This window comes from Myotis lucifugus, unplaced genomic scaffold (assembly GCF_000147115.1).
Source record: "Myotis lucifugus unplaced genomic scaffold, Myoluc2.0 scaffold_110, whole genome shotgun sequence".
Taxonomy (NCBI): Eukaryota; Metazoa; Chordata; class Mammalia; order Chiroptera; family Vespertilionidae; genus Myotis; species Myotis lucifugus.
Genome location: NW_005871158.1, coordinates 3,164,813 through 3,191,943, shown reverse-complemented (window position 1 = coordinate 3,191,943; position 27,131 = coordinate 3,164,813). Strand labels below are relative to the sequence as shown.

General features: G+C 36.6%; 1 protein-coding gene across 11 annotated transcripts in view; it reads left to right on the top strand.

The window, feature by feature from the left end:
* EVI5 (ecotropic viral integration site 5) overlaps window positions 1-27,131 on the top strand; it is a 149,001-nt gene that overhangs the window by 41,682 nt on the left and 80,188 nt on the right. For 9 of the 11 annotated variants that reach the window (XM_023757659.1, XM_023757655.1, XM_023757656.1 and 6 more), the window contains 6 exons: window positions 6,883-6,936; window positions 8,758-8,790; window positions 9,358-9,504; window positions 19,392-19,526; window positions 22,266-22,406; window positions 24,007-24,165. In XM_023757659.1, coding sequence (XP_023613427.1) covers window positions 6,883-6,936; window positions 8,758-8,790; window positions 9,358-9,504; window positions 19,392-19,526; window positions 22,266-22,406; window positions 24,007-24,165 — 669 coding nt within the window. The remainder of the gene's footprint in view (window positions 1-6,882; window positions 6,937-8,757; window positions 8,791-9,357; window positions 9,505-19,391; window positions 19,527-22,265; window positions 22,407-24,006; window positions 24,166-27,131) is intronic. The other 2 variants (XM_023757657.1, XM_023757658.1) reach the window with 2 other exon arrangements.

The window sequence follows — 27,131 nt, the reverse complement described above, 5'->3', positions numbered from 1 at the left end:
TTGTGGGAGTTTGTGAGTTCTCTTCTGACTGCTATAATGTTTTCAGTGAAATACTAAGCAAGATTATCAAATGATAGTGGGTTAGAGATTTGCTGTTTTTTATGTAAATAAATAGGTAAATACATATTTATTGCTGGGATACATTAAGAGTCCAAATGAATTTAGTGATTGTTAATTTTAAATAAGCAACATGTTTATGTTTCTCTTTGGTCATATTTTCCAGCATAGATGCAGACACAGAGTTGTCAGTATGTTGACCCAGAGTAGTGGTTTCATCAGACAAGTATACTAACTACTAAGAAAGAGATAGGGAAGGGAGGATAAAAGCAAGGGAAAGTCTACAGTGATTGGAAATTAAACTTTGGAAAGAGAGAAGAGAGGACATCAGTGAGTGAGGAACGATGAAAAGTTGATGGGATCACAGGATTCTCCCTATGAGGAGGAGGATTGTTGAACTGGGTTATGTCATAAAATAAGTATGTTGGAAAGAATAGATGATTCAAGAGTGGGTTCTTCCAATCCAAGATTTTCCTATTTTGGGACGTTTCTCACTTTTTTCATTATTCATATATGCTTATAGTTAGCTTGTTGCATATAAAGTTGTTTTGGTACCTTGAATTTCCATAGCCAGTTGTAAAAAGTAGAATGATAGGATATTAATATTTTTAAGATATTTGATATGTAGTATGTGAATTTCCTTAAAAATATTTCCAGAGTATATCCTTCTTGGCAGTGAGTTTCCATTTCACTAATATGTTGCCAACATTAGGTATTTCGTTCTTGCTCTCACTCTCAAGTCTGATTTTTTTTTTCCTAATTTGGTAGGTCAAAAGCCTTTAAAACATTTTTTTAAGTGTACATGTCTATTGATATTTCTCTTTGTGTTTTTTACTTAAAAATTAGAAAACACTCTTAATTAGTTTCAGAAAATGTGATTAAAAAGAAAGATACTCAAAAATTTGTGAGAAATCAGGCATTTTAGACATTAACTTTCCTATGTATTAGCAACAAACATTTCAAAAATATCTGTGAAGAAGTTTCATGTAAACTAAAAATAAATGCATATCTAGGATTAACTTAAATGAAAAATAGGATAGAACCTAAGAAATAAACTCTGAAAAACTTTGCATACAGGTGTTTTAAAAAGATGAATAAAAGATAGACAAAAATAACTACAAGCTATATAAACACATTAATTTCCCCACAAAATACACATTAACAAACCCAGTCAAACTTAATTCCTTGCAGTATTCCAGAGAAGTAAACAGTCTAAAGAATAATTGTAAAAGATGAAAGTAATAAAAAATATTCATGCCTAACTTTAAAAACATGAGCAATGCTCATCAGTAACCAAGTGTTTGATATATATGTTAAGCACTATGCTATCTTATTTAATTCTTCCAGTGTTGTAGGAGTTATTATTCTAATTTTCTAGATGAGGAAATGGAGAGTCTAAGACAATAAATGACATGCACAGGTGTTAATTGTAGAGTGAGAATTTGAATTTAACTCTGCCTAACTTCAAAACCTAGTCTCTGTACTAATTTAGTACACTAATAGTTGAGGTTTGGGGGACCAAAATACTGTGATAACTAATCCAAAAAAAGACAAACTCCGAAATTTAATAGGTAATCCTGAAGTAGTTTTTACTAATTGATAAAGTCTATTATAGTTATCAGTTCATGTTGAAGTGGATATCACACAAATGAGGAATTAGTGATTTACTTAAAAAGTGGTATTAAGACATTTCGGTAGATCTTTGGTGGAAAATCTTAAATTTTTATTTATAGCAGAATTTCAGAAGATTTAAAGGGGATGGGAAAGGAAATCCAGGTGAATGTTTTTTAAAATTTTATTATTTTTAACATTATTGTAACCTTAACTTTATTCACTCAACTGTCTGGTTGAACTTAACTTTCTAAATCTTTTAGGATAAACAAAATGTTATAATTTTATATTGATGAACATTTTGAGAATCACATTTGTTGTTTTGGCTTCCCAGACTTTAACAGCATTTAATTATTGCTTATTTGTGTAGACCCTCCATGCTATTTTGTAGTCTGAGATCACACTTTTCAAATCATCTAAATATGTTTTAGTAAATAGAAGAAAATTTAATTTGCACAGTATCTTTGTAATAACTCTTAAGATTCATTTTTTAAAATCTTTATTGTTGAAAGTATTACACATGTCCCCTTTTTTTCTCCCATTGACCCCTCATAGCCCACCCCACCCCCCGTCTCAGGCCTCCACCACCTTACTGTCTGTGTCCATGGGATATGCATATATCCATACAAGTTCTTTGGTTGATCTCTCCCTACCTCCCCCTACCTTCCCTCTGAGATTCAACAGTCTGTTCCAGGCTACTGTGTCTCTGGATCTAATTTGTTCAACACTTTAATTTGTTCATTAGATTCCACATATGAGTAAGATGATGTGATACTTGTCTTTCTCTGACTGGCTTATTTCGCTTAGCATAGTACTCTGCAGGTTCCTCCATGCTGTCTCAAAGGGTAAGAGATCCTTATTTTTTACTGCTGCATAGTAATCCATGGTGTAAATGTACCACAGCTTTTTTTTTTTTAATCATCACCTGATGATATTTTTCCATTGATTTTTAGAGAGTTGAAAAGAGAGGGAAAGACAGAGAAACATCGATGTGAGAGAGACACATTGATTGGTTGCCTTCTGCATGCACCCTGACTAGGGCCCGGGCGGGGAGGAGCCTGCAACCATGGTACGTGCTCTTGACCGGAATCAAACCTGGTACCCTTCACTCCACAGGCCGATGCTCTATCCACCAAGCCAACCACAGCTTTTTTATCCACTCATCTACTAATGGGCACTTGGGCTGTTTCCTGATTTTAGGCATTATAAATTGTGCTGCTATGAACATGGGGGTGCATACATTCTTTCTGACTGGTGTTTTGGACTTCTTAGGATATATTCCTAGAAATGGGATCACTGGGTTGAATGGCAGTTCCATATTTAATTTTTTGAGGAAACTCCATTCTGTTTTCCATAGTGGCTGCATCAGTCTGCATTTCCACCAGCAGTGTAGTAGCATTCCCTTTTCTCCATATCCTCTCCAGCACTTGTCATTTGTTGATTTATTGATGATAGCCATTCTGACAGGTGTGAGGTGATACCTTATTGTCATTTTGATTTGCATCTCTCTGATGATCAGTGACTTTGAGCACTTTTTCATATATTTCTTGGCCATCTGTATGTCCTCTGCTGAGAAGTGTCTATTTAGGTCCTTTGCCCATTTTTTAAATTGGATTGTTTGTCTTCCTTTGTTAAGTTGTATGAGTTCCTTATATATTTTGTATATTAACCCTTAACAGATGAATCATTGCCAAATATGTTCTCCCATACAGTGGTGTGGGTGCCCTTTTTATTTTGTTGGTGGTTTTTTTTTTTGCTGTGCAGAAGTTTTTTATTTTGATGTAGTCCCATTTGTTTATTTTCTCCTAAGTTTCCTTTGCCCTAGGAGATGTACCCAAAACATGTTGATATGAAAGATGTCTTGAGATTTTGCTGCCTATGGTTTCTTCTAGAATTTTTATGGCTTCATGACTTACTTTTAAGTCTTTTATCCATTTTGAGTTTATTCTTGTGTATGGTATAAGTTGGTGGTCTAGTTTCATTTTTTGGAATGTACCTGTACCGTTTATTGAAGAGACTGTCTTTACTCCATTGTATGTTCTTGCTTCCTTTGTCAAATATTAATTGAGCATAATGGCTTAGATCGAATTCTGGCATCTCTGTTCCATTGCTCTGTATGCTGTTATTGTGCCGATACCAGGCTGTTTTGATTGCAGTGGCTTTGTAGTATAACTTGATATCTGGTATTGTGATCCCTCTAACTTTGTTCTTTTTCAAGATTGCTGTGTCTATTTGGGGTCTTTTTTGGTTCCATATAAATTTTTGGAGTATGTGTTCTAGATCTGTAAAATGCTGTTGGTAATTTAATAGGGATTGCATTGAATCTATAGATTGCCTTGGGTAGTATGAACATTTTAATGGTGTTAAGTCTACCAATCCATGAACAGGGTATATTCTTCCACTTGTTTATATCTTCCTCTATCTCTTTTTTCAGAGTTTATCCCTAGGTATCTTAATTTTTTGTTGCTATGGTAAATGGGATTGTTTGTTTAGTTTCTCTTTCTGATAATTCATTATTGGTATACTAGAGGCCCAGTGCACGAATTCGTGCATGGGCGGGGTCCGGCTAGCCCAGCCCCAATCAGGGCCGCGGGCGATTGGCTGGCGGACCCCACCCCCGATTGGGGTTGGAGTGCTGATTGGGAATGGAGCTGGCCACGGGGAGGGGCTGTGAGCGGTGGGCCGGCCTGCCCCACCCCCAAATGGGGTGGGAGGTGCTGATCAGGGGCCAGTGACCTGGGGGAGGGGCCATGGGTGGTTGGCTGGCCGGCCCTGCCCCTGATTGGGGTGTGGGGGGGGGGGCGATCCTGGGTGGGGCTGGGTGGGGGGGAGGGGCTGCAGGAGGTTGGCTGACCAGCCCCACCCCCTATTGGGGTGGAGGGGTGTGATCAGGGGTGGGCCAGCTGGGGGGAGTGGCTGCCAGCCTATTGTGGTGGGGTAGGCTGATCAGGGGCGGGACTGACTGGGGGGAAGGGAGGGGGAGTTTGGCCAGCCAGCCAGCTCTTGATCAGGGTGGGAGAGTCCCATCAGGGGCAGGCCAGCAGGGGGGAGGGGCTGAAAGGTTGGCTGGCCGGCCCCATCCCCTGATCGGATGGTTTGTTGGCCACAGTGGGCATCATAGCGACCAATCGTTATGGTCATTACAGCCGTTATGGTCACTAGCTTTTTATATATAGAGATAAAAATACCATTGATTTCTGGGTGTTAATTTTGTATCCTGCTGCATTGCCAAATTCCTTTATTAAATTTTGTAGTTTTTTGGTGGAGTCTTTAGGATTTTCTTTGTACAATATCATGTCATATCTGAATGAGTTTTACTTCCTCCTTTCCAATTTGCATGCTTTTTATTTCTTCTTCTTGTCTGATTGCTGTGGTTAGGACTTCCAGTACTATGTTGAATAAGAGTAGTGAAAGTGGACATCCCTGTCTTGTTCCTATTTTTAGAGGAAATGGTTTTAGTTTTTGCCCATTGAGTATTATGTTGACTGTAGGTTTGTCATATATGACCTTTATTATGTTGAGGTATGCTCCCTCTATTCCCACTTTGCTGAGAGTTTTTATAAAAAATGGATGTTGGATTTTGTTGAATGCTTTTTCTATGTCAATTGATATGATAATGTAATTTTTGTCTTTCAGTTTGTTTATGTGATGTGTCACGTTTATTGATTTGCAAATATTGTACCAGCTTGCATCCCTGGAATAAATCCCAGTTGGTCGTGGTGTATGATCTTTTTAATATATTGCAGGATCCAATTTGCTAATATTTTGTTGAGGATTTTAGCATCTATGTTCATCAGGGATATTGGCCTATAATTCTCTTTCTTCGTAGTGTCTTTATTTGGTTTTGGAATTAGGATATTGCTGGCCTCATAAAAAGAGCTTGGAAGTGTTCCTTCCTCTTGGATATTTTAGAATAGTTGGAGGAGGATAGGTGTTAGTTCTTTGAATGTTTGGTAAAACTCCCCTGTGAAGCTGTCTGGACCAGGGCTTTTGTTTGCTCTGAGTTTTTATTTTATTTTATTTTATTTTATTATTGCTTCAGTTTCATCAATTGTTATTGGTCTATTTAGGTTTTCTGATTATTCTTATTCAGTTTTGGAAGATTATATTTTTTAGGTTAAGATGTATTTGTTCTAATCTGTAGTCTACTTTATATGATACAATAATTCATAGAGAATTTTTTTATTTTTTTGATCTGAGACTTAATGTTAAATTTTTGTGTTTACTGACAAAATATTAGATTGAATTGACAGAAGAAATTTCTGAGGAAGACATTTTTTAGCAGGAATTTAGAGGAAGAGCAGGGTTGGAAGATGGCTGGATTGAGTTGTGGAGTAAATTGATACAAAAAGGTAAGAGGAGTTTTGAGAGTAGAGTGATGACAAAATGGAGGGATAACAGTGGATTCTAAAATGAAGGAATAATTTATTTAGGGGATTAATATGAAATTAGTTGATATGTGCAAAAAGATTTCTTTTTAACATAGAGTGTTTTAGATTTAATACTTTATGGTAATAACTTCACAGGATGGGGAGTCAGGCATTGAACAATTAGGTGAAGATTTTTTAAAATCTGGTTTTACTCTTTGAACTATGAGAAAGATGCTAATAATTTGAACTTTTAGTGTTCTTACATTTAAAACACCTCATGATGGAAAACATTTCATTCTTTATCTTTTCAAAATGTAAGGAATTCTGCAACTTGGCATATATATGCATTATAATTTGAGACTTGTCTAGTTCCAAACAGTTTAATACTTATCCTATGAGCATGCATTTTGCAGATTTCTTATTTTTGAAAAATTTGATAGACATTTGAATATTGTTCATGTAGATAGGCTTTGTAGGAGATAAATTAGTTAGAATCATTTCTATCTAATGCATATGTTAAGACATAAGAAAATACACATTGATTAAGAGTCATTATGACAGGTACAGAAAACAAAGGGGTTATTTCTGTATGTATTGTAGAATATATTTAAAATTCAACCACAGTTGAAATGATAAAGGTGGTCATTTTCTTTGCCATGTATTTCTTACTCTGATTCTTTAAGAATTTGACAGATAATAATATAACCATTCCTTAGATTCTTTTCTTATTTATAAAATGTGATATATTTTTAAGGACTATGATTTAGGTATTTCTTTTCCCTCTCAGGAATGCTTGCAACCAAACCATTTTTTTGTTTGTTTGTATTTTTCTTTCTTTTTTCAGAGGTTACGCACAGAAAATAGGCTTTTAAAACAACGCATTGAAACATTAGAAAAAGTAAGTAAATGACTACTTATGTAAGCTTCTGTTAAATACACAGTTTTTTTCCTGTCTATTTTATATAAAGAAATCTAGTTTATATGTCTCTAAAGTTGTGGTATTAACTGCTTAGCTTGCCTGGCTTACTACTTAATTAATTAACTTGTCATTAGTAAAAATTGATCACTACTAGCTCTTAAACTTTAAAGTTTTAAGTAAGATATAGTAATGCTTGTTTTCTTTACATATAATCTCTAAAATGTATGTTCTTTTGAGGTAACTTAATTTAGAATCTACTCTGTATAGTATTTTCAAATATTGCCCTGACTTTCTAGCCATATATTAAATGTGGCAATGACTCATGTAAGGCCTAGCTAGGATTGCTTTAAGTTTAGTCAAAATGACTGACTGATTTCTTATTTAAAAATTCACCGTGATTTTCAACACTGGGGAATTGTGCTTAAACTTTTGGTTCTTAAAATTATTTTGATACCACTTGTTACCTATTCCTCTTTGTTTCATGTAAAATAACTGGGCAAATGTGGACATATTGCATTCTTTCTTATATTATGCTTTTGATATAATATCTTTTGTAGTCTTGTTTCTGATGCTATAAGAATGTATTGAATAATAAAAGTATAGTGTAGGAGTTTTGGTTATTTTAAGAAAAACATCTGAATTTACAAAGTCTTTGATATTTTGGGGGTTTTGTTTTGTTTTTGACTAAAGGTGAGAGAAAGTAGGTTTAAAAGTACTTTTTATGATATTGCCAATTATCTTTAAATCTTTCCTGCTAATCTATGGATCAATATTCAAGAAAGCAATAAATAAAAAAATGGATAGTTTGCATTTTTGTCTTTTGTTTGAAAGTATTAATGGTTTTATATTAAATAGTGCTGCACAAGGACCAGGATGCTAATTACATGCCTATTTTTGTGTGTGATAATTGCAGGTTCACTATATTAAGTCAAAAGTAGTTTTCCTGTATTTTCTTCATCTTATTAGAGTTGCTTTGATGACAATTCTACTTTTTTGGTGATTCTGCAAAAAAGATTGAGCTTAGTTGTTTTTGTTTAAATTATATACTTTTTTTTTTCAAAAAATACTCAGTTTTATAGTAAAATATATATATCATCTTAGTGGTCTTTTATCCTTGGAGTGAGATATTTTCACAGAGAAAGCATTTTTATTTTATTGAACCTTCACAATGATAAAGGTGCTGTTAGAAAGTGTTAAGCTTGGATTTTGATTCTAAAAGCTAAGTACCTTTTTTATTGACTTAGATGGCCTACGTGTTTCCACTTAGAATTCTATAAGTATGTATGTATCAAATTCTGCAACCAAAAAGTTTAATCAGTTATTGCTAGGGTGTGTTACCTTGAGCTCATTAATTTCACTTGTGATATTTTTCTTGCTTTGCGTCTTTGGAAGTTGGGCTTGCACAAACTGCTGTCACTTTGTAAGTGGAATTGCTTACTCAAATTCCTTCTCCTTTTCACATAAGTGGTTTGACAATGTGACTAACTCTAAAAATAAAGATTTAAAAGTATGCTTTAAAGGGAAGATATTTGCTTGTTCCAAATAATGAAAAACCTCTTGGAATTTGTGTTTAGTCTCTTCTAGAACATGACTTTCTGCAGCCTATTCTTTAATATATTTTTTTAAGGTTTAAGAATAAAAACACATTCAGTAAAAATAGCTTTAAAATCTTCATGTTTATTTTAATTACATGAAAAGTAGGTGGAATTTGGGTATGCTTTGTTTCTTCTTATTCCTAATTTTATCACCTTTATTTTATTTCTTTCTCTTACATTTCTATCTGAATTTTTCCTTTTGTAGGAAAGTGCTTCCTTGGCAGATAGATTGATACAGGTATAGTTTTATATTACTTTTTTTTTTTTTTTTTAGCATTTTCTCTAACTTCTAAGGAAAGTCCTAAATGTAGAAATTTGTATTTTAATGCATGCAATTTTACATGCATTTCCCGCCCAAAATAATATTTTAGGTGGTACATATGGGTGTAAGCTTATTCTTGATAACAGGGTGTTATCTTGGTTTATTAAAATAAGCACCTTTTTGCACGTTTTAAAGCTAACCTTATTTTAAAGTATTACAAAATGGCAATCAGTGGATTCTGTGAAATTAACTACTTATTCATTGACATTTAGTCCTGCATGTACAATTCAATAATATTGCATGAATTGAATTTTATTGACTGAAACAAGAATTGTTCTTAAGATTGTCAGATGAATTTTTCATTTAGTTCCCCAAAATTTGCTGGAGCAATAATGAGCTGCTGGCTAACAATTGCTTAGGCTGTTCTGTTCTCTGAGGTGATTTAAAAAAAACAATGTCAAAGTAAATAACTAAACCTCACAAAGACAGTCTGTCTTGACTCTGTCCTAAATTGCTTTATACACACAAAAATTATGTCCTAAGGGACAAGTGACAAGAGCCCAGGAGGCTGAGGAAAACTACCTCGTAAAACGGGAACTGGCCACCATCAAACAGCAGAGTGATGAGGCCAGTGCTAAGCTGGAGCAGGCTGAAAATACCATCAGGAAGCTCCAGCACCAGCCGCAATGGGTAAGGAGTCCAGTAGTACTTTTTCTCACCTTTCTCATTTCCTTTCCTTTAAATCCTTTTTAAAAGCACAGCTTTTGTGCTCTTGTTATAAATAATTTTATTTTTTACTTCAATTAAATTCTGAGTCAGTTTTATGTTCTGTAATAGTGTCTTATTGTGGCCTAAAGTTTCCTCATTCTACCATTTTTTTTCTGTCTACACAGTTTTGTTTAATAGGTACTATTTTCTTTATGTTTTCAGTCATAGAAAATAAGTGATGTATGTCAGACCTTTTTTTCAAGTTTTATAAATCTGTTTCATAATAGGTATTTTGCCATGGGTAATTTTAAAATCACAACTTCAGCTAGTTTTTGTTAAAAGTGCAGATGAAATATTATCCAATGTAGAATACATGTTATTATCTCATTTAAAGCTTTGATAATGTGGTGATTTATGTCTTATGAAATACCATAGTCTTACCTTCTTATACCAAGACATTAAGTTATGGGTTAAGGTATATGCCCTTGTAAAGGAATGGTTTCTTCTTTCCAACTATTAAGTAATCTGTTGGGAAATATTTTTGTACTCACTGTATCACTCATATGTCCTTCTAACATTGAATGTGAGAATTCATTCTTTTGTTTTACTCAGGATACAAGCAAGAAAGAGTAATAAGGGCTTTCTAGCTTATCTTTTTCCTTGTAATTTTTGAAACACCAGAAAAGCATATGAGATTGAAAAGCAGAGATTCTACTTATTAAACATTTTTTTCTGTCAATCTCATTAGCATGAGATTGCTGGTATCACAGGAACATTAAGAGATTCATTGACAAAAGTGAACTTGATGTAAATATAGGGAAGTCATTCATTATTTATATACTTTCATTTTTTATTTTTTAATATATTTTATTGATTTTTTACAGAGAGGAAGGGAGAGGGATAGAGAGTTAGAAACATCAATGAGAGAGAAACATCGATCAGCTGCCTTCTGCACAAATCCTACTGGGGATGTGCCCGCAACCAAGGTACATACCCTTGACTAGAATCGAACCTAGGACCTTTCAGTCTGCAGGCTGACACTCTATCCACTGAGGCAAACCCATCAGGGCATTATTTATATACTTTTAAATAAGTACCCCTTCAGCCATCATAATTGTGGTAGTTGTCATTTGGTAAAACAAATTGTTTATTTGTCCAGGTTACTAATTTGAATATGAAATATAATCTAAGAATTTCTTATTACAAGAGCATTACATGAGCTGTTTAAATTTTTGTAGATGCTCAGTTTTTAAATATTATAGCATTAATTCTTAGAACAGTACATATAAAAACAATATATCAAGCTCTTTAAAATAGGGTTGGGCAAAAGTAGGTTTTCAGTTTTTCGTATGGAAAATAATACAATCCTATCTAATAATAGACAAACATGGTAATTGACCGTACCTTTGCTACGCCTCCCATGGGCTAATCGGCAAGATATGCAAATTAACCACCAACAAAGATGGTGGTTAATTTGCATACGTAGGCGCGAAGTGGCAGAGTGAAGACTGAAGGTGGCTCCGGCCGGAGCAGAGAAAGCTTGAAGGCGGCTCTGGCCGGAACAGCGAAGACTGAAGGCGGCTCCGGCCAGAGCGAAGGCCTGGGTCCCGGGTGCCGGAGGAAAACCAGTGCCGGTAGCCAGGGGAAGGGAAGGACTATTGCACGAATCTTTTCGTGCAACAGGCCTCTAGTAATAAATAATTATACAAAAATAAACTCTGTATCATGTACTCAGAACTGTAAGCATACTTTTGCCCCACCCTGTATTATTTCAATCCTTATATGGTTTAAAGGCTAAGAACATAGGTTTAACAGAATTGTTGATTGCTGTTTAACCTTGCTGAGTCTTGTTAGTTACCTTATTGGTGAAGTCATAGAGATGGTAGCATAGGAGAAATAGTAATGTTGTGATAATTTTGTATGGTTACTAGCCTTACTGTGGTGATCACATTGTAAGATTTATAAATGTCAAATCACTGTGTTGTACACCTGAAACTAATACAATATTATCTATCAACTATACTTTAATAAATTATAAATTTTTAAAAAAAGAAGAGGTGAAGATAAATTAGAATATAAAGCGCTTAGCGTTTGTGTGGCACATAATAAGTACTCACTAGATACTAGCTCCTATCATCATCATCATTATAAACTTTAAACCCTGTTTTATAAATAGTACTTTTTTTCTCTTGTGGGAAAAACAAACAGGTAGTTTACAGTCCATAGCAGCGTATTTTTTTAAAAAAATATATTTTATTGATTTTTTACAGAGAGGAAGGGAGAGGGATAGAGAGTTAGAAACATCAATGAGAGAGAAACATCGATCAGCTGCCTCCTGCACACCTCCTACTGGGGATGTGCCCGCAACTAAGGTACATGCCCTTGACTGGAATCGAACCTGGGACCTTTCAGTCTGCAGGCCAATGCTCTGTCCACTGAGCCAAACTGGTCAGGGCCACAGCATCGTATTTTAACATGGCCACTTTGATGCCAATCCTGCCACTCACTGGTTGTGTGTCCCTGGACAAGTTACTTAACTTCTCTGTGCTACAGTTTGTCCTGTGTATAAGAGGGTTGTTGAGACTTACGTGGGTTGTACTTTAGAATAATGTCTTGTACGTAGTGAGTGCTTAATCAGTGGTAGCTATTATTAGGATTAGTATTAACATTATTCATTTATTATGATTCTACCAGATTTCTTGGCCAATGGCATAGACTGCTAGTAACAAAAACACACCAAAACTTACAAAGAGTTAAAACTGATAAGGTAAAATTTTTAGTAGACTAAACATTGATAGAAGTATCACAAGTATCACTTTCCTGACAAAACTTAGATCTGCAAAAGTTTCAACAGGGAAAATTTAAAATGGTAGAAAATAATGATCAAAAAAGAGAATTCAATTGCATACGCTCCAATGGGTTAAATTTTAAATGGACCAAAAACAAATAACAACAATAAAACCCCTAATCAATAAATGTAATCTTATTTATAAAATTTACCTTGTATTAGTCTGTTCACCAGAGAAACAGAACCAATGACAGACACACACACACAGAGATTTATTGTGAGGAATTGGCTCATGCCATTATGAAGTATGAGAAGTCACACAATCCGCTATCTGAAATCCAGAGACCTAGGAAAAAGCCAATGGTATAATTCCTGTTTAATACATTGTGTACCACATAGAAATTTCTAAGACATACGCCAGGGACCGCATGTTTTTGGGCAAACTGCACGTTATTTAAATCATCATAATGCACTTTAGGTGTTGTTTTTCAATAATTATAACATTTTTATTTACAAAAACAATTAAGCAATTAAAGTTACTTTTTTAACATATGGTACTGCGTAAAACATTTTCCTCTATGGAGAGGGACCAAACAAAATTTACATAAGTATCTAGATTCGCTCCTTTTTCCATGGGCGTGAAAAACGAGAACACTCGTGAGCGGTCCTTAACAGATGGCGCGCGAAACACGAGAAAACTCCTGAGCGGTACGAAATGTGTTAAGACCAGAGGCCTGAGAGCTAGTGAAGCCAGTGGTATAAATCCCAGAATTCCAGTCCAAGGTCAGGAGGAGCCCAATGTACCAGCTCAAGCAGGCAGGCAGGAAATGAATTTTTTTAAAAGAAGAATGCTATTTTTATTTTATTTATTATTTTTTTGTCAATCCTTACTCAAGGATATTTTCCCATAAATTTTTCAGAGAGAGTGGAAGGGAGGGAGGGAGGGAGAGAGGGAGAGAGGGAGAGAGAGAGAGAGAGAGAGAGAGAGAGAGAGAGAGAGAAAGAAACATCAATGTGAGAGAGACACATCTATTGGTTGTCTCCCACCCACACCCCGACTGGGGCCAGGGATCGAGCCTGCAAATGAGGTATGTGCCCTTGAGAAGAATTAACCCTTTGACCCTTCAGTTCATGGGCCAATGCTCTACCCACTGAGCAAAACCAGCTAGGTCAGGAAATGAATTTTACCTTTCTCCTCTTTTTGTTTTATTTAGCCATCAACAGATTGGATGATGCTTACTCACACTGAGGATGGCAGTCTACTAAGTCATCTGGAAACACCCTCATAGACACACCCAGAAGTAATGTTTAATCTGGGCACCCCATGGCCTAGTCAATTTGACCTAAAATAAACCATCACAAGTCCAGCCCTTATCAACTTGACACCCATGTGCATCTCCATAAACCATACTTAATCTCCACATAAGGTCATAATAAAAGGTCATAATTCTGCCTAACATGATGCAGTTATCCTACACACAACCAAAAATGCACTAACGCCTTCCCCAGAAGAGGAGGTAAAGTCCTTGAGTGATGTTTTCTCGATATCCTGTAACTTAAATACTATGATGTAAAATTAACAGTACTTATATAGTACTGTAATATAAAGTTAATGGTTCTTATATTAAACAAGGGGCCCTGTGCATGAAGATTCGTGCACGGGGGTGGGGGTGGGGTAGGGAGGTGGGGGGGGGTTCCTTAGCCCGACCTGCACCCTCTCCAATCTGGGAGCCCTCAGGGGAGCCCTCTCCAATCCGGGAGTTTCTTTCTGTCTTTGCAATCATATGAGCGAATTGTCTGAGACCCCCCACCCAGTTTGGTTTGTTGCTCACAGAATAATAGAGGCTTTTTTTTTTTCTTTGCTCCATTGGTGGAGATTTCCTGGAAGTTTTAGGATATCTTTAATTTTTTCTAGACACTCTAATTTTACTTACGTCTCTCACCTTTGCTTTCCCTCCATCCCCAACTGCAACAGTAACTTGCTCCAGGCTCACTTTGCTCTAGTGTCTAGGAGAACTACAGTTCCCAGCATTCCTGGTGCTCCCTGCGCTCTGGGTTTCCGGTCCTGGGGCTGCCATCAGAACTATAATTCCCAGCATTTCTGATGTCCCCCCCAACTCTGGGTTTTCCCCGACCGAGGGTGCCACGTCCCCCCAAGCCTCCAGCTCTCCTGCTCTGCTCTCCGTCCGGTGACCGAGGGAGCCACGTACCCCCAAGGCAGTGACTGAGGGAGCAACCCAGGGAGCCATGTCCCCCCAAGCTGCCAGCTCTCCCACTGTGCTCTGTGTATGCAAATTACCCGCCATCTTTGGCAGGTTAATTTGCATACTCCTCATTGGCTTGTGGGCATGGCTTGAGTGCAGTGGAGGGGCGGTTAATTTGCATGTTTCTCTATTATATAGGATAAGGGAACAAGAGGAAAGAAGATAGGTAGAGAGATGGATAGATAGATGCACAAACATATTCATAGCAAAATTAAAAGGAACTACTCATATACATATATGCATGGACATAGACAATAGGGTGTCAAAGGCCTAGGCCAGGGTCAGAACTGGATGAGGGGGGTATGGGGAGCGGGGAGGGAACATCTGTAATACTCTCAACAATAAAGTTCTAAAAAAGGAACTACTTATGACAATTACCATCATTTCTGTAACAGATCACGTGGTGGTAGTTAGTATTTATGACTGACTACCTTCTTCCACTACCCACTCTATTTCTTTTGCCTTCAACAAGTACCTTAGCTGGTCATGGTTCTTTACCTGGTGGGGTGACCCAAAGGTTCTGGGCCTTCAGTACTCCTTCCTAGATAGGTTTGTTGTCATTTTTCATTGGCCTTAATCACGGGGTACGATAATACCAAGAAACGCTGAAGGATTTCCTGTATTCCAGGCATACTCTTCCTAATCTCCATTGTGGACTAGTAGTCCAGTTTCTTCTTGGTAGTCAGTATTAGTCACCCAGCCAGCACCTTAACTCCCTTCTTTGCCTATTGATTCAGAGGCATAAGGATCTCAAAGTGGCCAGGTGAGTCTACTTCCAGTTTAGTGAAATTAATGTTGTGGCTCTTCGTGAAAGCATTCCTCCCTCTGGAACTAAGATCTGAAGATCAGCAGAGTAGAGTCTCAAAGCAGATATTTTGCTGGTGAGTCACTAGGGGTAACAGTGAGTGGTATCATTCCTATTTCTTTTTTTTTTTTTTAATATATTTTATTGATTTTTAGAGAGGAAGGGAGAGGGAGAGAGATAGAAACATCAATGATGAGAGAGAATCATTGATCGGCTGCCTCCTGCACACCCCCCACTGGGGATTGAGCCCGCAACCCAGGCATGTGCCCTTGACCGGAATCGAACCCAGGACCCTTCAGTCCGCAGGCCAACGCTCTATCCATTGAGCCAAACTAGCTAGGGCAGTATCATTCCTATTTCTACCTCTTGATTCCTGTATCTGTGAATCCTTATTATGGGAAAAAACCCATATATTGGACACTGATTCAAAGCATGTTCATACTTCTGGAGAACCTTGCTCCAGTCCTGCAAGGTATTGCCATCTAGCTGTAACTAAGTCTTCAGAAAAGCCATTCCACTGTTCTGTCTAGACATTTTCTTCAGGATATTAGGGAACATGGTAAGACTAATAAATTCTGTGAACTTGAGCCCATCGTTGCACTTCTTTTGCTGTGAAGTGAGTTCTGTGTTCAGAAGCAATACTGGTGGATAAGGCATTCTTTAAGTCCATTGATGCTAATTTGACAAAAGCATTGCATGCAGGGAACGCACACCCATATCCTGAGTGGGTGTCTAGTCCAGTAAGAACAAAATGTTGCCCCTTCCATGTTGGAAATGGTCTAGTGTAATCAGCCTGCCACCAGGTAGCTGACTGATCGGTGCCATATCAGGGATTTGGTGTTGGTCTCTGCTCCTGGCAGATTGGACATTCTGCAGTGGTCATAACCTCAGTGAGTGGAAATCCATGTTGTTGAGCCCATGCATAACCTCCATCCCTGTCACCATGGCCACTTTGTTCATAAGCTTGTTTGGGGACAATGACGGGAGTGGCTAGGAAGGGGGCTGACTGTTATCCACAGAATGGATCATCCTATCCAATTGATTTTAAAATGAAAATACTTTTTGCGCAACAAAAGTGTGTATGAATATAATTGGCCAGGGTGAAAGTGGCTTAGTGGAGTTAGATTCGTCCTGAATACATTTTAAAGGTATTTCAATGTTTGTATAATTTTCAGTAACACATTTGTATTAATAAATGTGGAATCAAAACTTTCTCCAGCTCAAAACAGTAGGGTTCAGGTGGAAGAATTGTAAAAATGCCTTCTATTCATTTCAATTTAGTGTGAAACATAACATAAAATATTAATGATACCCACTAAACAGGAAGGGATATATGTAGGACTATTGCAGTAGTCCAAAGAAAGAGATGAAGGATGAATAAAAACAAAGACAATAAAGGTGGAGAGGAACAGACAAATTCAAGAGATATCTGGAAGAAAAATTATTCAGGTTCTATGATTATAAGGAGAGTATAACGGGAAGTTTTGACTTGGTCAATGTTAGATGGTGGGATTTTTAGCAAAATAGTAATACATTAGGAGGGAAAGATGGGGCGTTGAGTTTTGACATGTTGAATGTGAGGTGAATATGAGATCAACCAGATTCAGAAGATCAGTAGGAAATTGTGATGAATATGGATCTAGCTTAATAAAAAGATGTGGGCTGGAAATATGGACTTAAGACTTCCTTCCTTCCTTCCTTCCTTCCTTCCTTCCTTCCTTCCTTCCTTCCTTCCTTCCTTCCTTCCTTCCTTCCTTCCAATTCCAACATTGTCCTCTCTTCCTCTTCTTGTCCCTCTTTCCCTGTACCTTCCCCATTTTGATATTTTAATAGATGCTTCCTTGGTGATATCATACATCTAAGTAGACTATATAAAGACAATATCTGATACTGCCTATACATGCAGACTACTATATGGACAATGGAAAAAATCACATAGGATGGATTTACAAAATAAGAAAATTAAAGGAAAGATTGAGAGAAAACACAATATTGAAACTTATGGATACCTATCTGAAGTAGAATTGGTAGAGGAGATAGAGAAGATAGGCAGGAGAACCAGGGAAGAGAAATATCCCAAAATCTAAGGCAGGAGAAAGTTGTATTTAAGATTAATCAGTTGCCTGGTGAAGATAAGAGCTGAAGAAAAGGGCTTTTGTTGAGGTTTTATGTTTTTACTGAGTATTGCTATTGTTCATAATTAGAGCAGTTTTATCAAGAACTAAGGCTAGTTTGCAGTGGGTTGAGGAACAAATAGGAAGTATGAAAGGAGAAATAACATATAAACTGTGGAATTTAGAATCTACCACTTGAACAAGAGAACAATTAGAAGTTTTGTAAATTTTATTTTAAAAAAATTTCTCCCAATCTTAGTAACATTTTTTGTGTGCTTGGTTGGATCCTTTGGTTTATACCAGGTCAGTGAGTCCATTCTCATATGGGTCATTTGGGTTTGATGTATTCCTGGGGGTTTCCTAAAATAGAGTCTTGGCAAATAAACCTGAACTGCAGTTTCTAGGGCTTTAGATTAAGGGCAAAAAATCCTGGTATTATTCATAAAACAACTATGATCTTATTAAACAAAAATGATGACACCTGTAGTTTGGTCATTCCAAAAGAGTGCCTTTCCCCCATTTGGTAAGGTAAGTATTTGCTAAAGTGATATACTTGTTGCAGATGTATTTCTTGTAATGAAATGTTTTAATTGTATCAGAAAATTACTAGGAGAAATAATGTGTAATGTATTGAATTAAAAAGTCCTAATTTGCTTAATAAGTGAACTGTTCACATTTTAAAAAATGACATCATCTGTTTGGGTAACTGGGGTAAGGAGTACCATATGTTTTAATTAGGCACTTAATAGTTTTTTTAAAATAGAGTTTTAGTCTGGCATTTGTTTTGTTCCTAATATTCTGAAGAATAAAAGGAGCCATTCTCATGCTAGTTCAGTAGGAGATTGTTCTCTAGGACTCTATTTTGAAATTTTGAGTTGTCACTTTATCTTTACTATATTAGTTAAATGTAAAGTGATACTTTATTTTAGGAAGTCTTTTAGAGTGGTGAATTGACATATTTTTGCTTTTTTTAGAACAACTTTTGTGTAGAAACTGGTTTACTAGTAAAAGGAGATTTTTTAAGTGGCTGCATTGCTATTCACATTATAGCATAGGAGAGGAAATGGAAAGGTTTCATGCTTCTATGGTTAATTTGTTCATGCAGCATCTGCATTTTTCTCTGCTTCCAACACTAATTTTTATGCATATTTTTAAAAATAGATCTACATTTCTAAAAGAAAATACGTTTTTGTTTTGCTGGGATTTAGGATGGTTCACATTATTGTGGATCCCTTGTTTTTATTTCTATTAAATTAAAATAGAATTTTCAGTAAATGTGTACTTATGTGTAGTCCATAACAGTACTGTCCAATAGCAATATAATGAGCCATATAGGCATTTAAAATGCCACATTAAAAGTAGTAATTAATAATTACAGAAAAATGAATATTTTTGTTTAACTCAGTATATTTAAAATATTATTTGAACAAGTAATCAATATAAAAGTTATTAATGAGATATTTTACCTTCTGTATTTCATATTTTCAAAGCCAGTTTGTATTTTCCACTTACAGCCTTTCTCAACTTGGCCAAGCCACATTCAATGCTCAGGAGCCACAGGCGGCAAATGGTTACACTATTGTATAGTGCAGGTTTATAGAATCAGGACAAACTCTTAGTATCTGGATAGATAGAAAGATAAAGAGACATTTTCTATAAATTGGGTTTGATGAGTGTAATAACTGGTTACCAACACCCAATAATGTGATCATCTTTATGGATGTCAAACTTTTTTATTCATTGAAAAGTTATTTGGAGGAGATATGCTAAAAATATTGGGTAGATGGAACTTTTATGTTTGATTGCCCTTAATAACTGTACTGTGCCATTGCATTTATTTCTATTATGCGTACATGTTTATGCTTCATGAAATTTCAGTATATGTCTGTAATTTGTAGCATAAATGCAGTTCCAGCTACAGTGAAGATTTTGTGCTACAGCTAGAGAAAGAATTGGTTCAGGCCCGTCTGAGGGAAGCCGAGGCTCAGTGTGCACTAAAGGAGATGCAGGATAAAGTCCTGGATATGGAGAAGGTGAGACCAACATAAATGCTGTTACTCCCAAATTAAAGGGACATGTGATAGATATTTAAGCAGTTCAGTTGGATTTGGTGATTTTACACATTAGAAACCTTACATATTAGATACTGAGAGATGAAAGGAAAAAAATAAGATTCCCAATTATTCTTTGTTGTTGCCATACTACTCAAAGCCCCATATTTAAGGGTAAAAGTAGAGATTAGAGTCCTTTTACAGGAAAACAGGATAATTTTGATATGAATAATATTTAAATGTTGGAGAAGAGAAACGTAGGGGATAGAAATGAACTGTTCTCAAATATTGTAATATCTTCTTCTGCAAGAGATTGGATATGACTAATACATAAACATTTCAGGGAGAATTTCATCTGAGTATAACTGTCGCAATTTTCCAAGGTATAGTAAGCCACCTCAGGAAGATCTTAGCTTGAGGTATGCTATGGAAGCTAACTTAATCTCTTTTCAAAGTCATTAAAGAAGTTGAAGGGTTAGGCAAATAGTGGAAATAGAGCAGGAAATAATTTAATGAAATAGAGCAGGAAATAACTACAGTCAGTAGTGGAATAATTTTGCTAGAAATCTGCTTGCTATTTTACATTTTTTTGGGAAAATTTATTCTATTTATTGAGAAAAAGGCCAATAAGACTGTGAAAATGCCTAACAGAATATTTGGTCTCTAACTTGGGAGTTTTATGGGCTCCATGATGTAGATAAGAAACTGGACCTCTCTGTTTTGAATTTTTGGTAGTAAGAAATGTCCTTGAGTCCATTTTAAAAATGGATTTCTTAAGGAGCTTTGTTGGTATTCATGGCATAGGATAGAAAGGAAATTGGAAGGTTTTGTGCTTCCTATGGTTAATTTCTTCATGCAAGGCTCTCTTTTTATGCATATGCAGTAAATTTTTGGTTTTTCATAGAGAAAATATTTAAAGTTCATCATAAAAATGTGTAGTTGGCAAGAACCACTTTATTTATTCAGAGATAGAAAATTTCATAGATTCAAGTTAGTCTCATTAGTACCTCAGTTTACCTATGGAGCTTTTACTGGGCATCTCATTTAGGATCTCATGGTCACCTCCCAGAGCATTTTAATTCAGGGCTACCCTATATCTTTTTTAAAAAAATATATTATTGATATTTTACAGAGAGGAAGGGAGAGAGATAGAGAGTTAGAAACATCGATGAGAGAGAAACATCGATCAGCTGCCTCCTGCACACCTCCCACTGGGGGTGTGCCTGCAACCAAGGTACATGCCCTTGACCGGAATCAAACCTGGGACCTTTCAGTCTGCAGGCTGACGCTCTATCCACTGAGCCAAACCAGTCAGGGCTACCCTATTTCTTAAGGTCGTCTTTCAGTAAGGTAGGAGAGTAATCTAACAGTCACCTAACCTAATAGTAGTATTAATTTTGTAACTATTGACATAAATAGTGACTAACTCACAGAGATTTTATACTCCTCTCCAAAATGACATGCTGAGAAAATACAACAAAACAGATTTTAGGCTATTCTTTTCCATGAATCTTTAAAATGTAAATGATGTTATGCTTCATTTGGAGTCCTAACCACAGGTGAGTAAATTTATTGCCATGTTGAAAAACATTTTTAATTCTATTGGTTTGTAACACTGATTAGTATTATTAAACAAAGTAGAGTTAGACTTTCTGTGTTCTCAGAATTAAGTAGTTAGCCTTACACATTCCTGTGGGAATGTAAAATGGTGCAGCTGCTTTGGAAAAGATTAACAGTTTCTTAAAAATTAAATGTGGAATTGCCAGTTGATTCAGCAGTTCTGCTCTTTGATATATACTAAAGAGAATTAAAAACAGGTCCATACCAAAACTTTTACACAGTCATAGCAGCCTTGTACATACTGGCCAAAAAGTGGAAGCAACACAGATTTCTGTCAACTGATGAATGTATAAATAAAATATGGTATATCCATATTATGAACGGAATGTTATTTGGCAAAAAGGAAAGGAATGAATCTTAAAAAATGACAAATGAAAGAAACTAATTATAAAAGCCACCTATTGTATGATTTCATTTATAGGAAAATGTCCTAAATAAGCAAATCCATAGACACTGAAGGAATAAGGGCTGCCAAGGGCTGGGGGGGAGGGGAAATGTGGAGTGATTGGTAATGGGTATAGGGTTTCTTTTGGGGGTAATTAAAATGTTTTGAAATTAGATCAAGATGTTGGTTATACAGCCCTGTGAATCTCTTAAAAACCACTGACTAGTCTATATTAAAAAGAGTAAGTTTTGTGGTTTATGAATTAACCTATATAATAAAAGGCTAATATGCAAATTGACTGAACGGTGGAACGACCAGTCGCTATGACATGCACTGACCACCAGGGGGCAGACGCTCAATGCAGGAGCTGTCCCCTGGTGGTCAGTGCGTTCCCACAGGGGGAGCGCCACTCAGCCATAAGCCCTGAGCCGGGCTCACGGCTGGCGAGTGCAGTGGTGGTGGCAGGAGCCTCTCTCACCTCTGCAGCAGTTAGACATCCCCCAAGGGCTCCCAGAATGTGAGAGGGCACAGGCCGGGCTGAGGGACCTTCCCCCCCCCCCCCCCCCCAGTGCACGAATTTCATGCACTGGGCCTCTAGTATCTCAATAAAATTAAGTATAATTATATATGGGACAAAATAGCTCCTATATGCTTTATTTATTTTATTTTATTCTTTACATTTAAAAATCCTAAGTTAAATTTTTTTCTTGCTTTAGAGAAACAACTCCTTTCCTGATGAGAATAACATTGCAAGGCTTCAGGAAGAACTCATTGCTGTGAAACTGAGAGAAGCAGAAGCTATTATGGGTTTGAAAGAACTTAGACAACAAGTCAGAGATTTAGAGGAACACTGGCAGGTATATCAATATGTTTTGTGTGCTTTCTAAAAAGAGGGTAAAACCTGAATATTTAATTTGTATGAGTTTGAAGTAGTTGATGACCAACACTGGGATATGACTTTAAAGGATGAAAGACCCTGTATAATGTACACAACTGAGAGAATTTATAAGTTGCAAGTACCTTTAACTGTTTCTCCCTTTTTAACTCTTATAATTAAAGAAGATAAAATGGAGATCATCATATTTTTGCTGTCATATCATTGTAATTTATATAATTTTTTCTAAAAACCTATAAAGAAATAATCCTTTATATAGTACATATTTCTTCAGTTGATATTAAATCTGTTTTTCAGTATGAGATAGTAGAAGGCTGACACCAATATAAATTTGTAACTTTTTATTTATTTTTTTTTAAAAAAATATATTTTATTGATTTTTTACAGAGAGGAGGGGAGAGGGATAGAGAGTTAGAAACATCGATGAGAGAGAAACATTGATCAGCTGCCTCTTGCACGCCCCCTACTGGGGATGTGCCCGCAACCAAGGTACATGCCCCTGACCGGAATCGAACCTGGGACCCTTGAGTCTGCAGGCCGACGCTCTATCCGCTGAGCCAAACCGGTTAGGGCATAACTTTTTATTTTTTTAACCCTCACCCGAGGGTCTGGGGGAGACAGAGAGAGAGAAACATCAGTGTGAGAGAGACACATCAGTTGGTTGCTTGGTTGCTTCCTGCATGCACTCCAACAGGGGCCTGGGATTGAACCTGCAACCCAGGTACGTGCCCTTGACCAGGAATTGAATCTGCAACCCTTCGGTGCACAGGCCAACACTTTCACTACTGATCGATGCCAGTCAGGGCTGTAACTTATTTTGAAAATTGGTATCTCACAAAATAGATCAGATATTTAGCTAGTTATATGCCAACAAATGTATTCACATATGAGGGAAACTGTTGACAACGAACAAAAATACAGATGCTATAAGAAAGGGAGAGCAGGAAGAAAACAGAAAATCACAGCATTTCAGAATAGTGATCTTGGTTTGAATTTGGGGTAAGTGATGCATCTAGAAAAGACTGAAATTAATCCATGACATTGTCATAGCTTTTTTGGTCAAGTATCAAACAGCAATAAACTGGAAATTAAAAATAAATAATCCGTGCCTTTGCCACAGGTATTTTTAGAACACTGTTCTTAACTGCTAATATTGCTTCCTTAATTCATGAATAGCCCCACTTTTTCCTTTTCTTGGGATTTCATTAAAAATAATGTGAAAAATCTCATTAAAAATTAGGGTAAAAATTGTATTGTTTATAATAATTAATTCACAGTATTAAAAAAATGAACGATATCTGAGTTATCCCAAATCTTCTACTTACTGGCAGTGAGATCTACAGTGTAACCTTTCTGAAGTTATTTAATCACAATTTGCATTTTTTTCATACCTGTATAATAAAGATAATAGTGCCTAACTTTTTAGATGTTTCTGGGGATTAAATAGAATACTGCGTATAAAGTGCTTAACATACTACTGGATCTAAAATAATTGCTCAGTAAAGTTAGCTCTTATTTTGATACTGGGAATATTTGTTGCAATATAATTTTTTGTGTTTTAGCGCCACTTAGCTCGTACTACTGGGAGATGGAAAGACCCACCTAAGAAAAATACTGTGAATGAGTTACAAGATGAATTGATGACCATTCGACTTAGAGAAGCAGAAACACAGGCAGAAATAAGAGAAATAAAACAAAGGATGATGGAAATGGAAACACAGGTAAGATGGAAAGCCCAATATCTTTAAAAAATATCATTAGCAGATCAAAAATTTATGCCCAGATTGAATCATCCCTAGAATAGAGCTAAAAGGTGGACATGTGAAACTATCTAGACTACAATTTTGTAGCCCAAATAAAAAGGGCTAAAATTATGGTTTTTGATATCAGAGACGTAATGTCTTTGAGCCATTCAACAAAGTTTAAGCGAGTCGTAATGCTCCATTTGACTTTGTTAGCTTGTTACACAACTTGAGAGGGAATGTTCATGTAGAGCAGATTTTTCAATCTCAACACTATTAGCATTTTGGACAAGGTGAAGTCTTTATTGTGGGGACTGGCTTGTGCATTTTAGGATGTTTAGTAGCATCCCTGGCCTCTACCCACTAGATGTCAGTAGCACCTCCCCAGTAATGACCAAAAATATCTCTACACATTGCAAATGTCCTTGGCAAAATTCCCTAGTTGAGAACCACTGGTATAAAATATAATGTGAAAAATGATTCCTAAAGTTGTGTAATGTGATTCTGAATGAGTCAGTTCAAAATTATACTTCTTTTTTCTCAAATCCCCCTTTCTCTAATAAACTCTATCTTAAATATATTTAAGATCTGAAAGGTCCTTTTTATGACATCCATTTGTATTATAAAGATACATATAGTTTTTATGTGATGCATTTGTGTGGGCCATGTTCTCTATTCTTTGTAATGTTAATTTTGTTTTCAAAATACTTATTCAGTCAGTAGGGGGCATAGTTAACTCACGTATCAGTCTATAAACTTATGTGCAAAAAACAGTCATTCCAACCTGAACATAAAATGAATATGTAAATCCTTAAAATAAATAAATATATTTTGTTTTACATTGTTCAAAGTTATTTTCTTGTATTTTTCATTGTAGTAGTTAAAAATAATAGTAAGATGAAAAGTAGAAATCTAGTTTTTATAATCAAATGTTATCTCAGTATAGACATTAAAGATGCAAACACAGCTTTTAAGCCATGTTCAGGATTTATTTCAGAGTGGGTATAAGTGAATGAGTCAAATTCAACAAATGTGGTTTCGAGAACTTGTGATAATAAAGTACTGTCCAACCTTTCAAGAACTTATACTTGAGGAATCAGGCATTCACAAACTATATTTAATATAATTTATTTTCTGAGATGATAGATGTTAATTAAGTATTGTGGTAATCACTTCATAATATATTTAAGTCAGGTCATTATGCTGTACACTTTAGATTTATACCAGTGATGGCGAACCTATGACACGCGAACTCATTTTTTTGGTTGATTTTTCTTTGTTAAATGGCATTTAAATATATAAAATAAATATCAAAAATATAAGTCTTTGTTTTACTATGGTTGCAAAGATCAAAAAATTTCTATATGTGACACGGCACCAGAGTTAAGTTAGGGTTTTTCAAAATGCTGACACGCCGAGCTCAAAAGGTTCGCCATCACTGATTTATACAGTGCTATATGTCAGTTATATCTATACTAATAAAAGGGCAATATGCTAATTAGACCGGATAGACTGGACGTCATTCCGGACGTCATTCCGACATCATTCTGGACAAAGCCGGGGCACGGGAGAGGTCGCCTGGGGTACTGGGTGCCTGCGCTGCGGCTGGCCCGGGCAAAGCCAGCCCAGGTCCCGGGTGCCTGCGGCCTACCAGAGGGAGGGAAACCTGGGTTCCGGGTGCCTGAGGCTGGTGGAGGACGGATGCCTGGGTCCTGGGTGCGGGGGCCAAGGCAGAGGCAGTTAGGGGCGATCAGGCAGGCAGGCGAGCAGTTAGAGGCGATCGGGCAGGCAGGTGAGCGGTTAGGGGTGATCTGGCAGGCAGGCAAGCAGAGTGGTTAGGGGTGATCAGGCAGATAGGCAGAGTGGTTAGGGGTAATCAGGCAGGCGAGTGGTTAGGAGCCAGTGGTCCCGGATTGCGAGAGCGATGTCTGTCTGCCGGTTTAGGCCCAATCCCTGTGGGACATCCCCCGAGGGGTCCTGGATTACAAGAGGGTGTAGGCCGGGCTGAGGGACTGACCTCCCCCCCTCCCCCGTGCATGAATTTTGTGCACCGGGCCTCTAGTCTTAATATAACTGGAAAAATATATAATCAGAAATGTGGTAATTAGAGAGTTGGAAATCGCTATGGAGAATGGAGGGGAAAATTAGTTCCAACTAGGTGGTTTGGGGGAAGGTTCCCTAAGGATTTTGTATTTTGAATTGTAACCTGACTAATAAGTGTGATTTTGGATGAATTTTGCTAGAAGAGAAATGGTTCCTAAGTGCCAGTGCTTGAACTAGAGATGATCCATGAAGTTTTCCCATTGCAAAATGTGAAAAATAAAAACGGTGGTTTAATAGTAATGCTATATTAATCATTCAAAGAGTTTTACATCAAACACCTATGTAGCCAGCATCCAGGTTAAGACATGTGTCCTTGTTGATACATATAGCTCCAGTTCCTTCATTCCTAATGACTTTTAGAAAAGTCCACCTAGTGTGCATACCTTAGTTATTGAACCACACACTCTTTGTACCAATTTTGCTATTATAAATAATGCTGCTCTGAACATCCCTGCACATGTTTCCTTGTGTATATCTCTAAGAGCTTCTTTTATAAGGGGGTTTTATTATTTTTCTGTGCCATGAACCCCCTTTTCAGTCTGAAACCCATGACTCCTTCTCAAAAATAATGCTTTTTAATGCATAAAATAAAATATATAGGATTGTAAAGCAAACCAGTTACACTGAGATACTATTCTTACAGTGCTAAAAGGCAAGCAAGGTTGTGACAGGACATTTACACAGAGACATATACAACACATGGCCATTGCTGGATTCAGGTTTTTCATACTTTAGGTTTTGTTGTACCTAAGGTAGATTTTCCTTTTTGGGGAGACTCTTTCCTGAGTTTTGCCCCAAGGTGAATGAGTTGGGTTGTATTTTATCTTTTTCTGTTCTCAGGA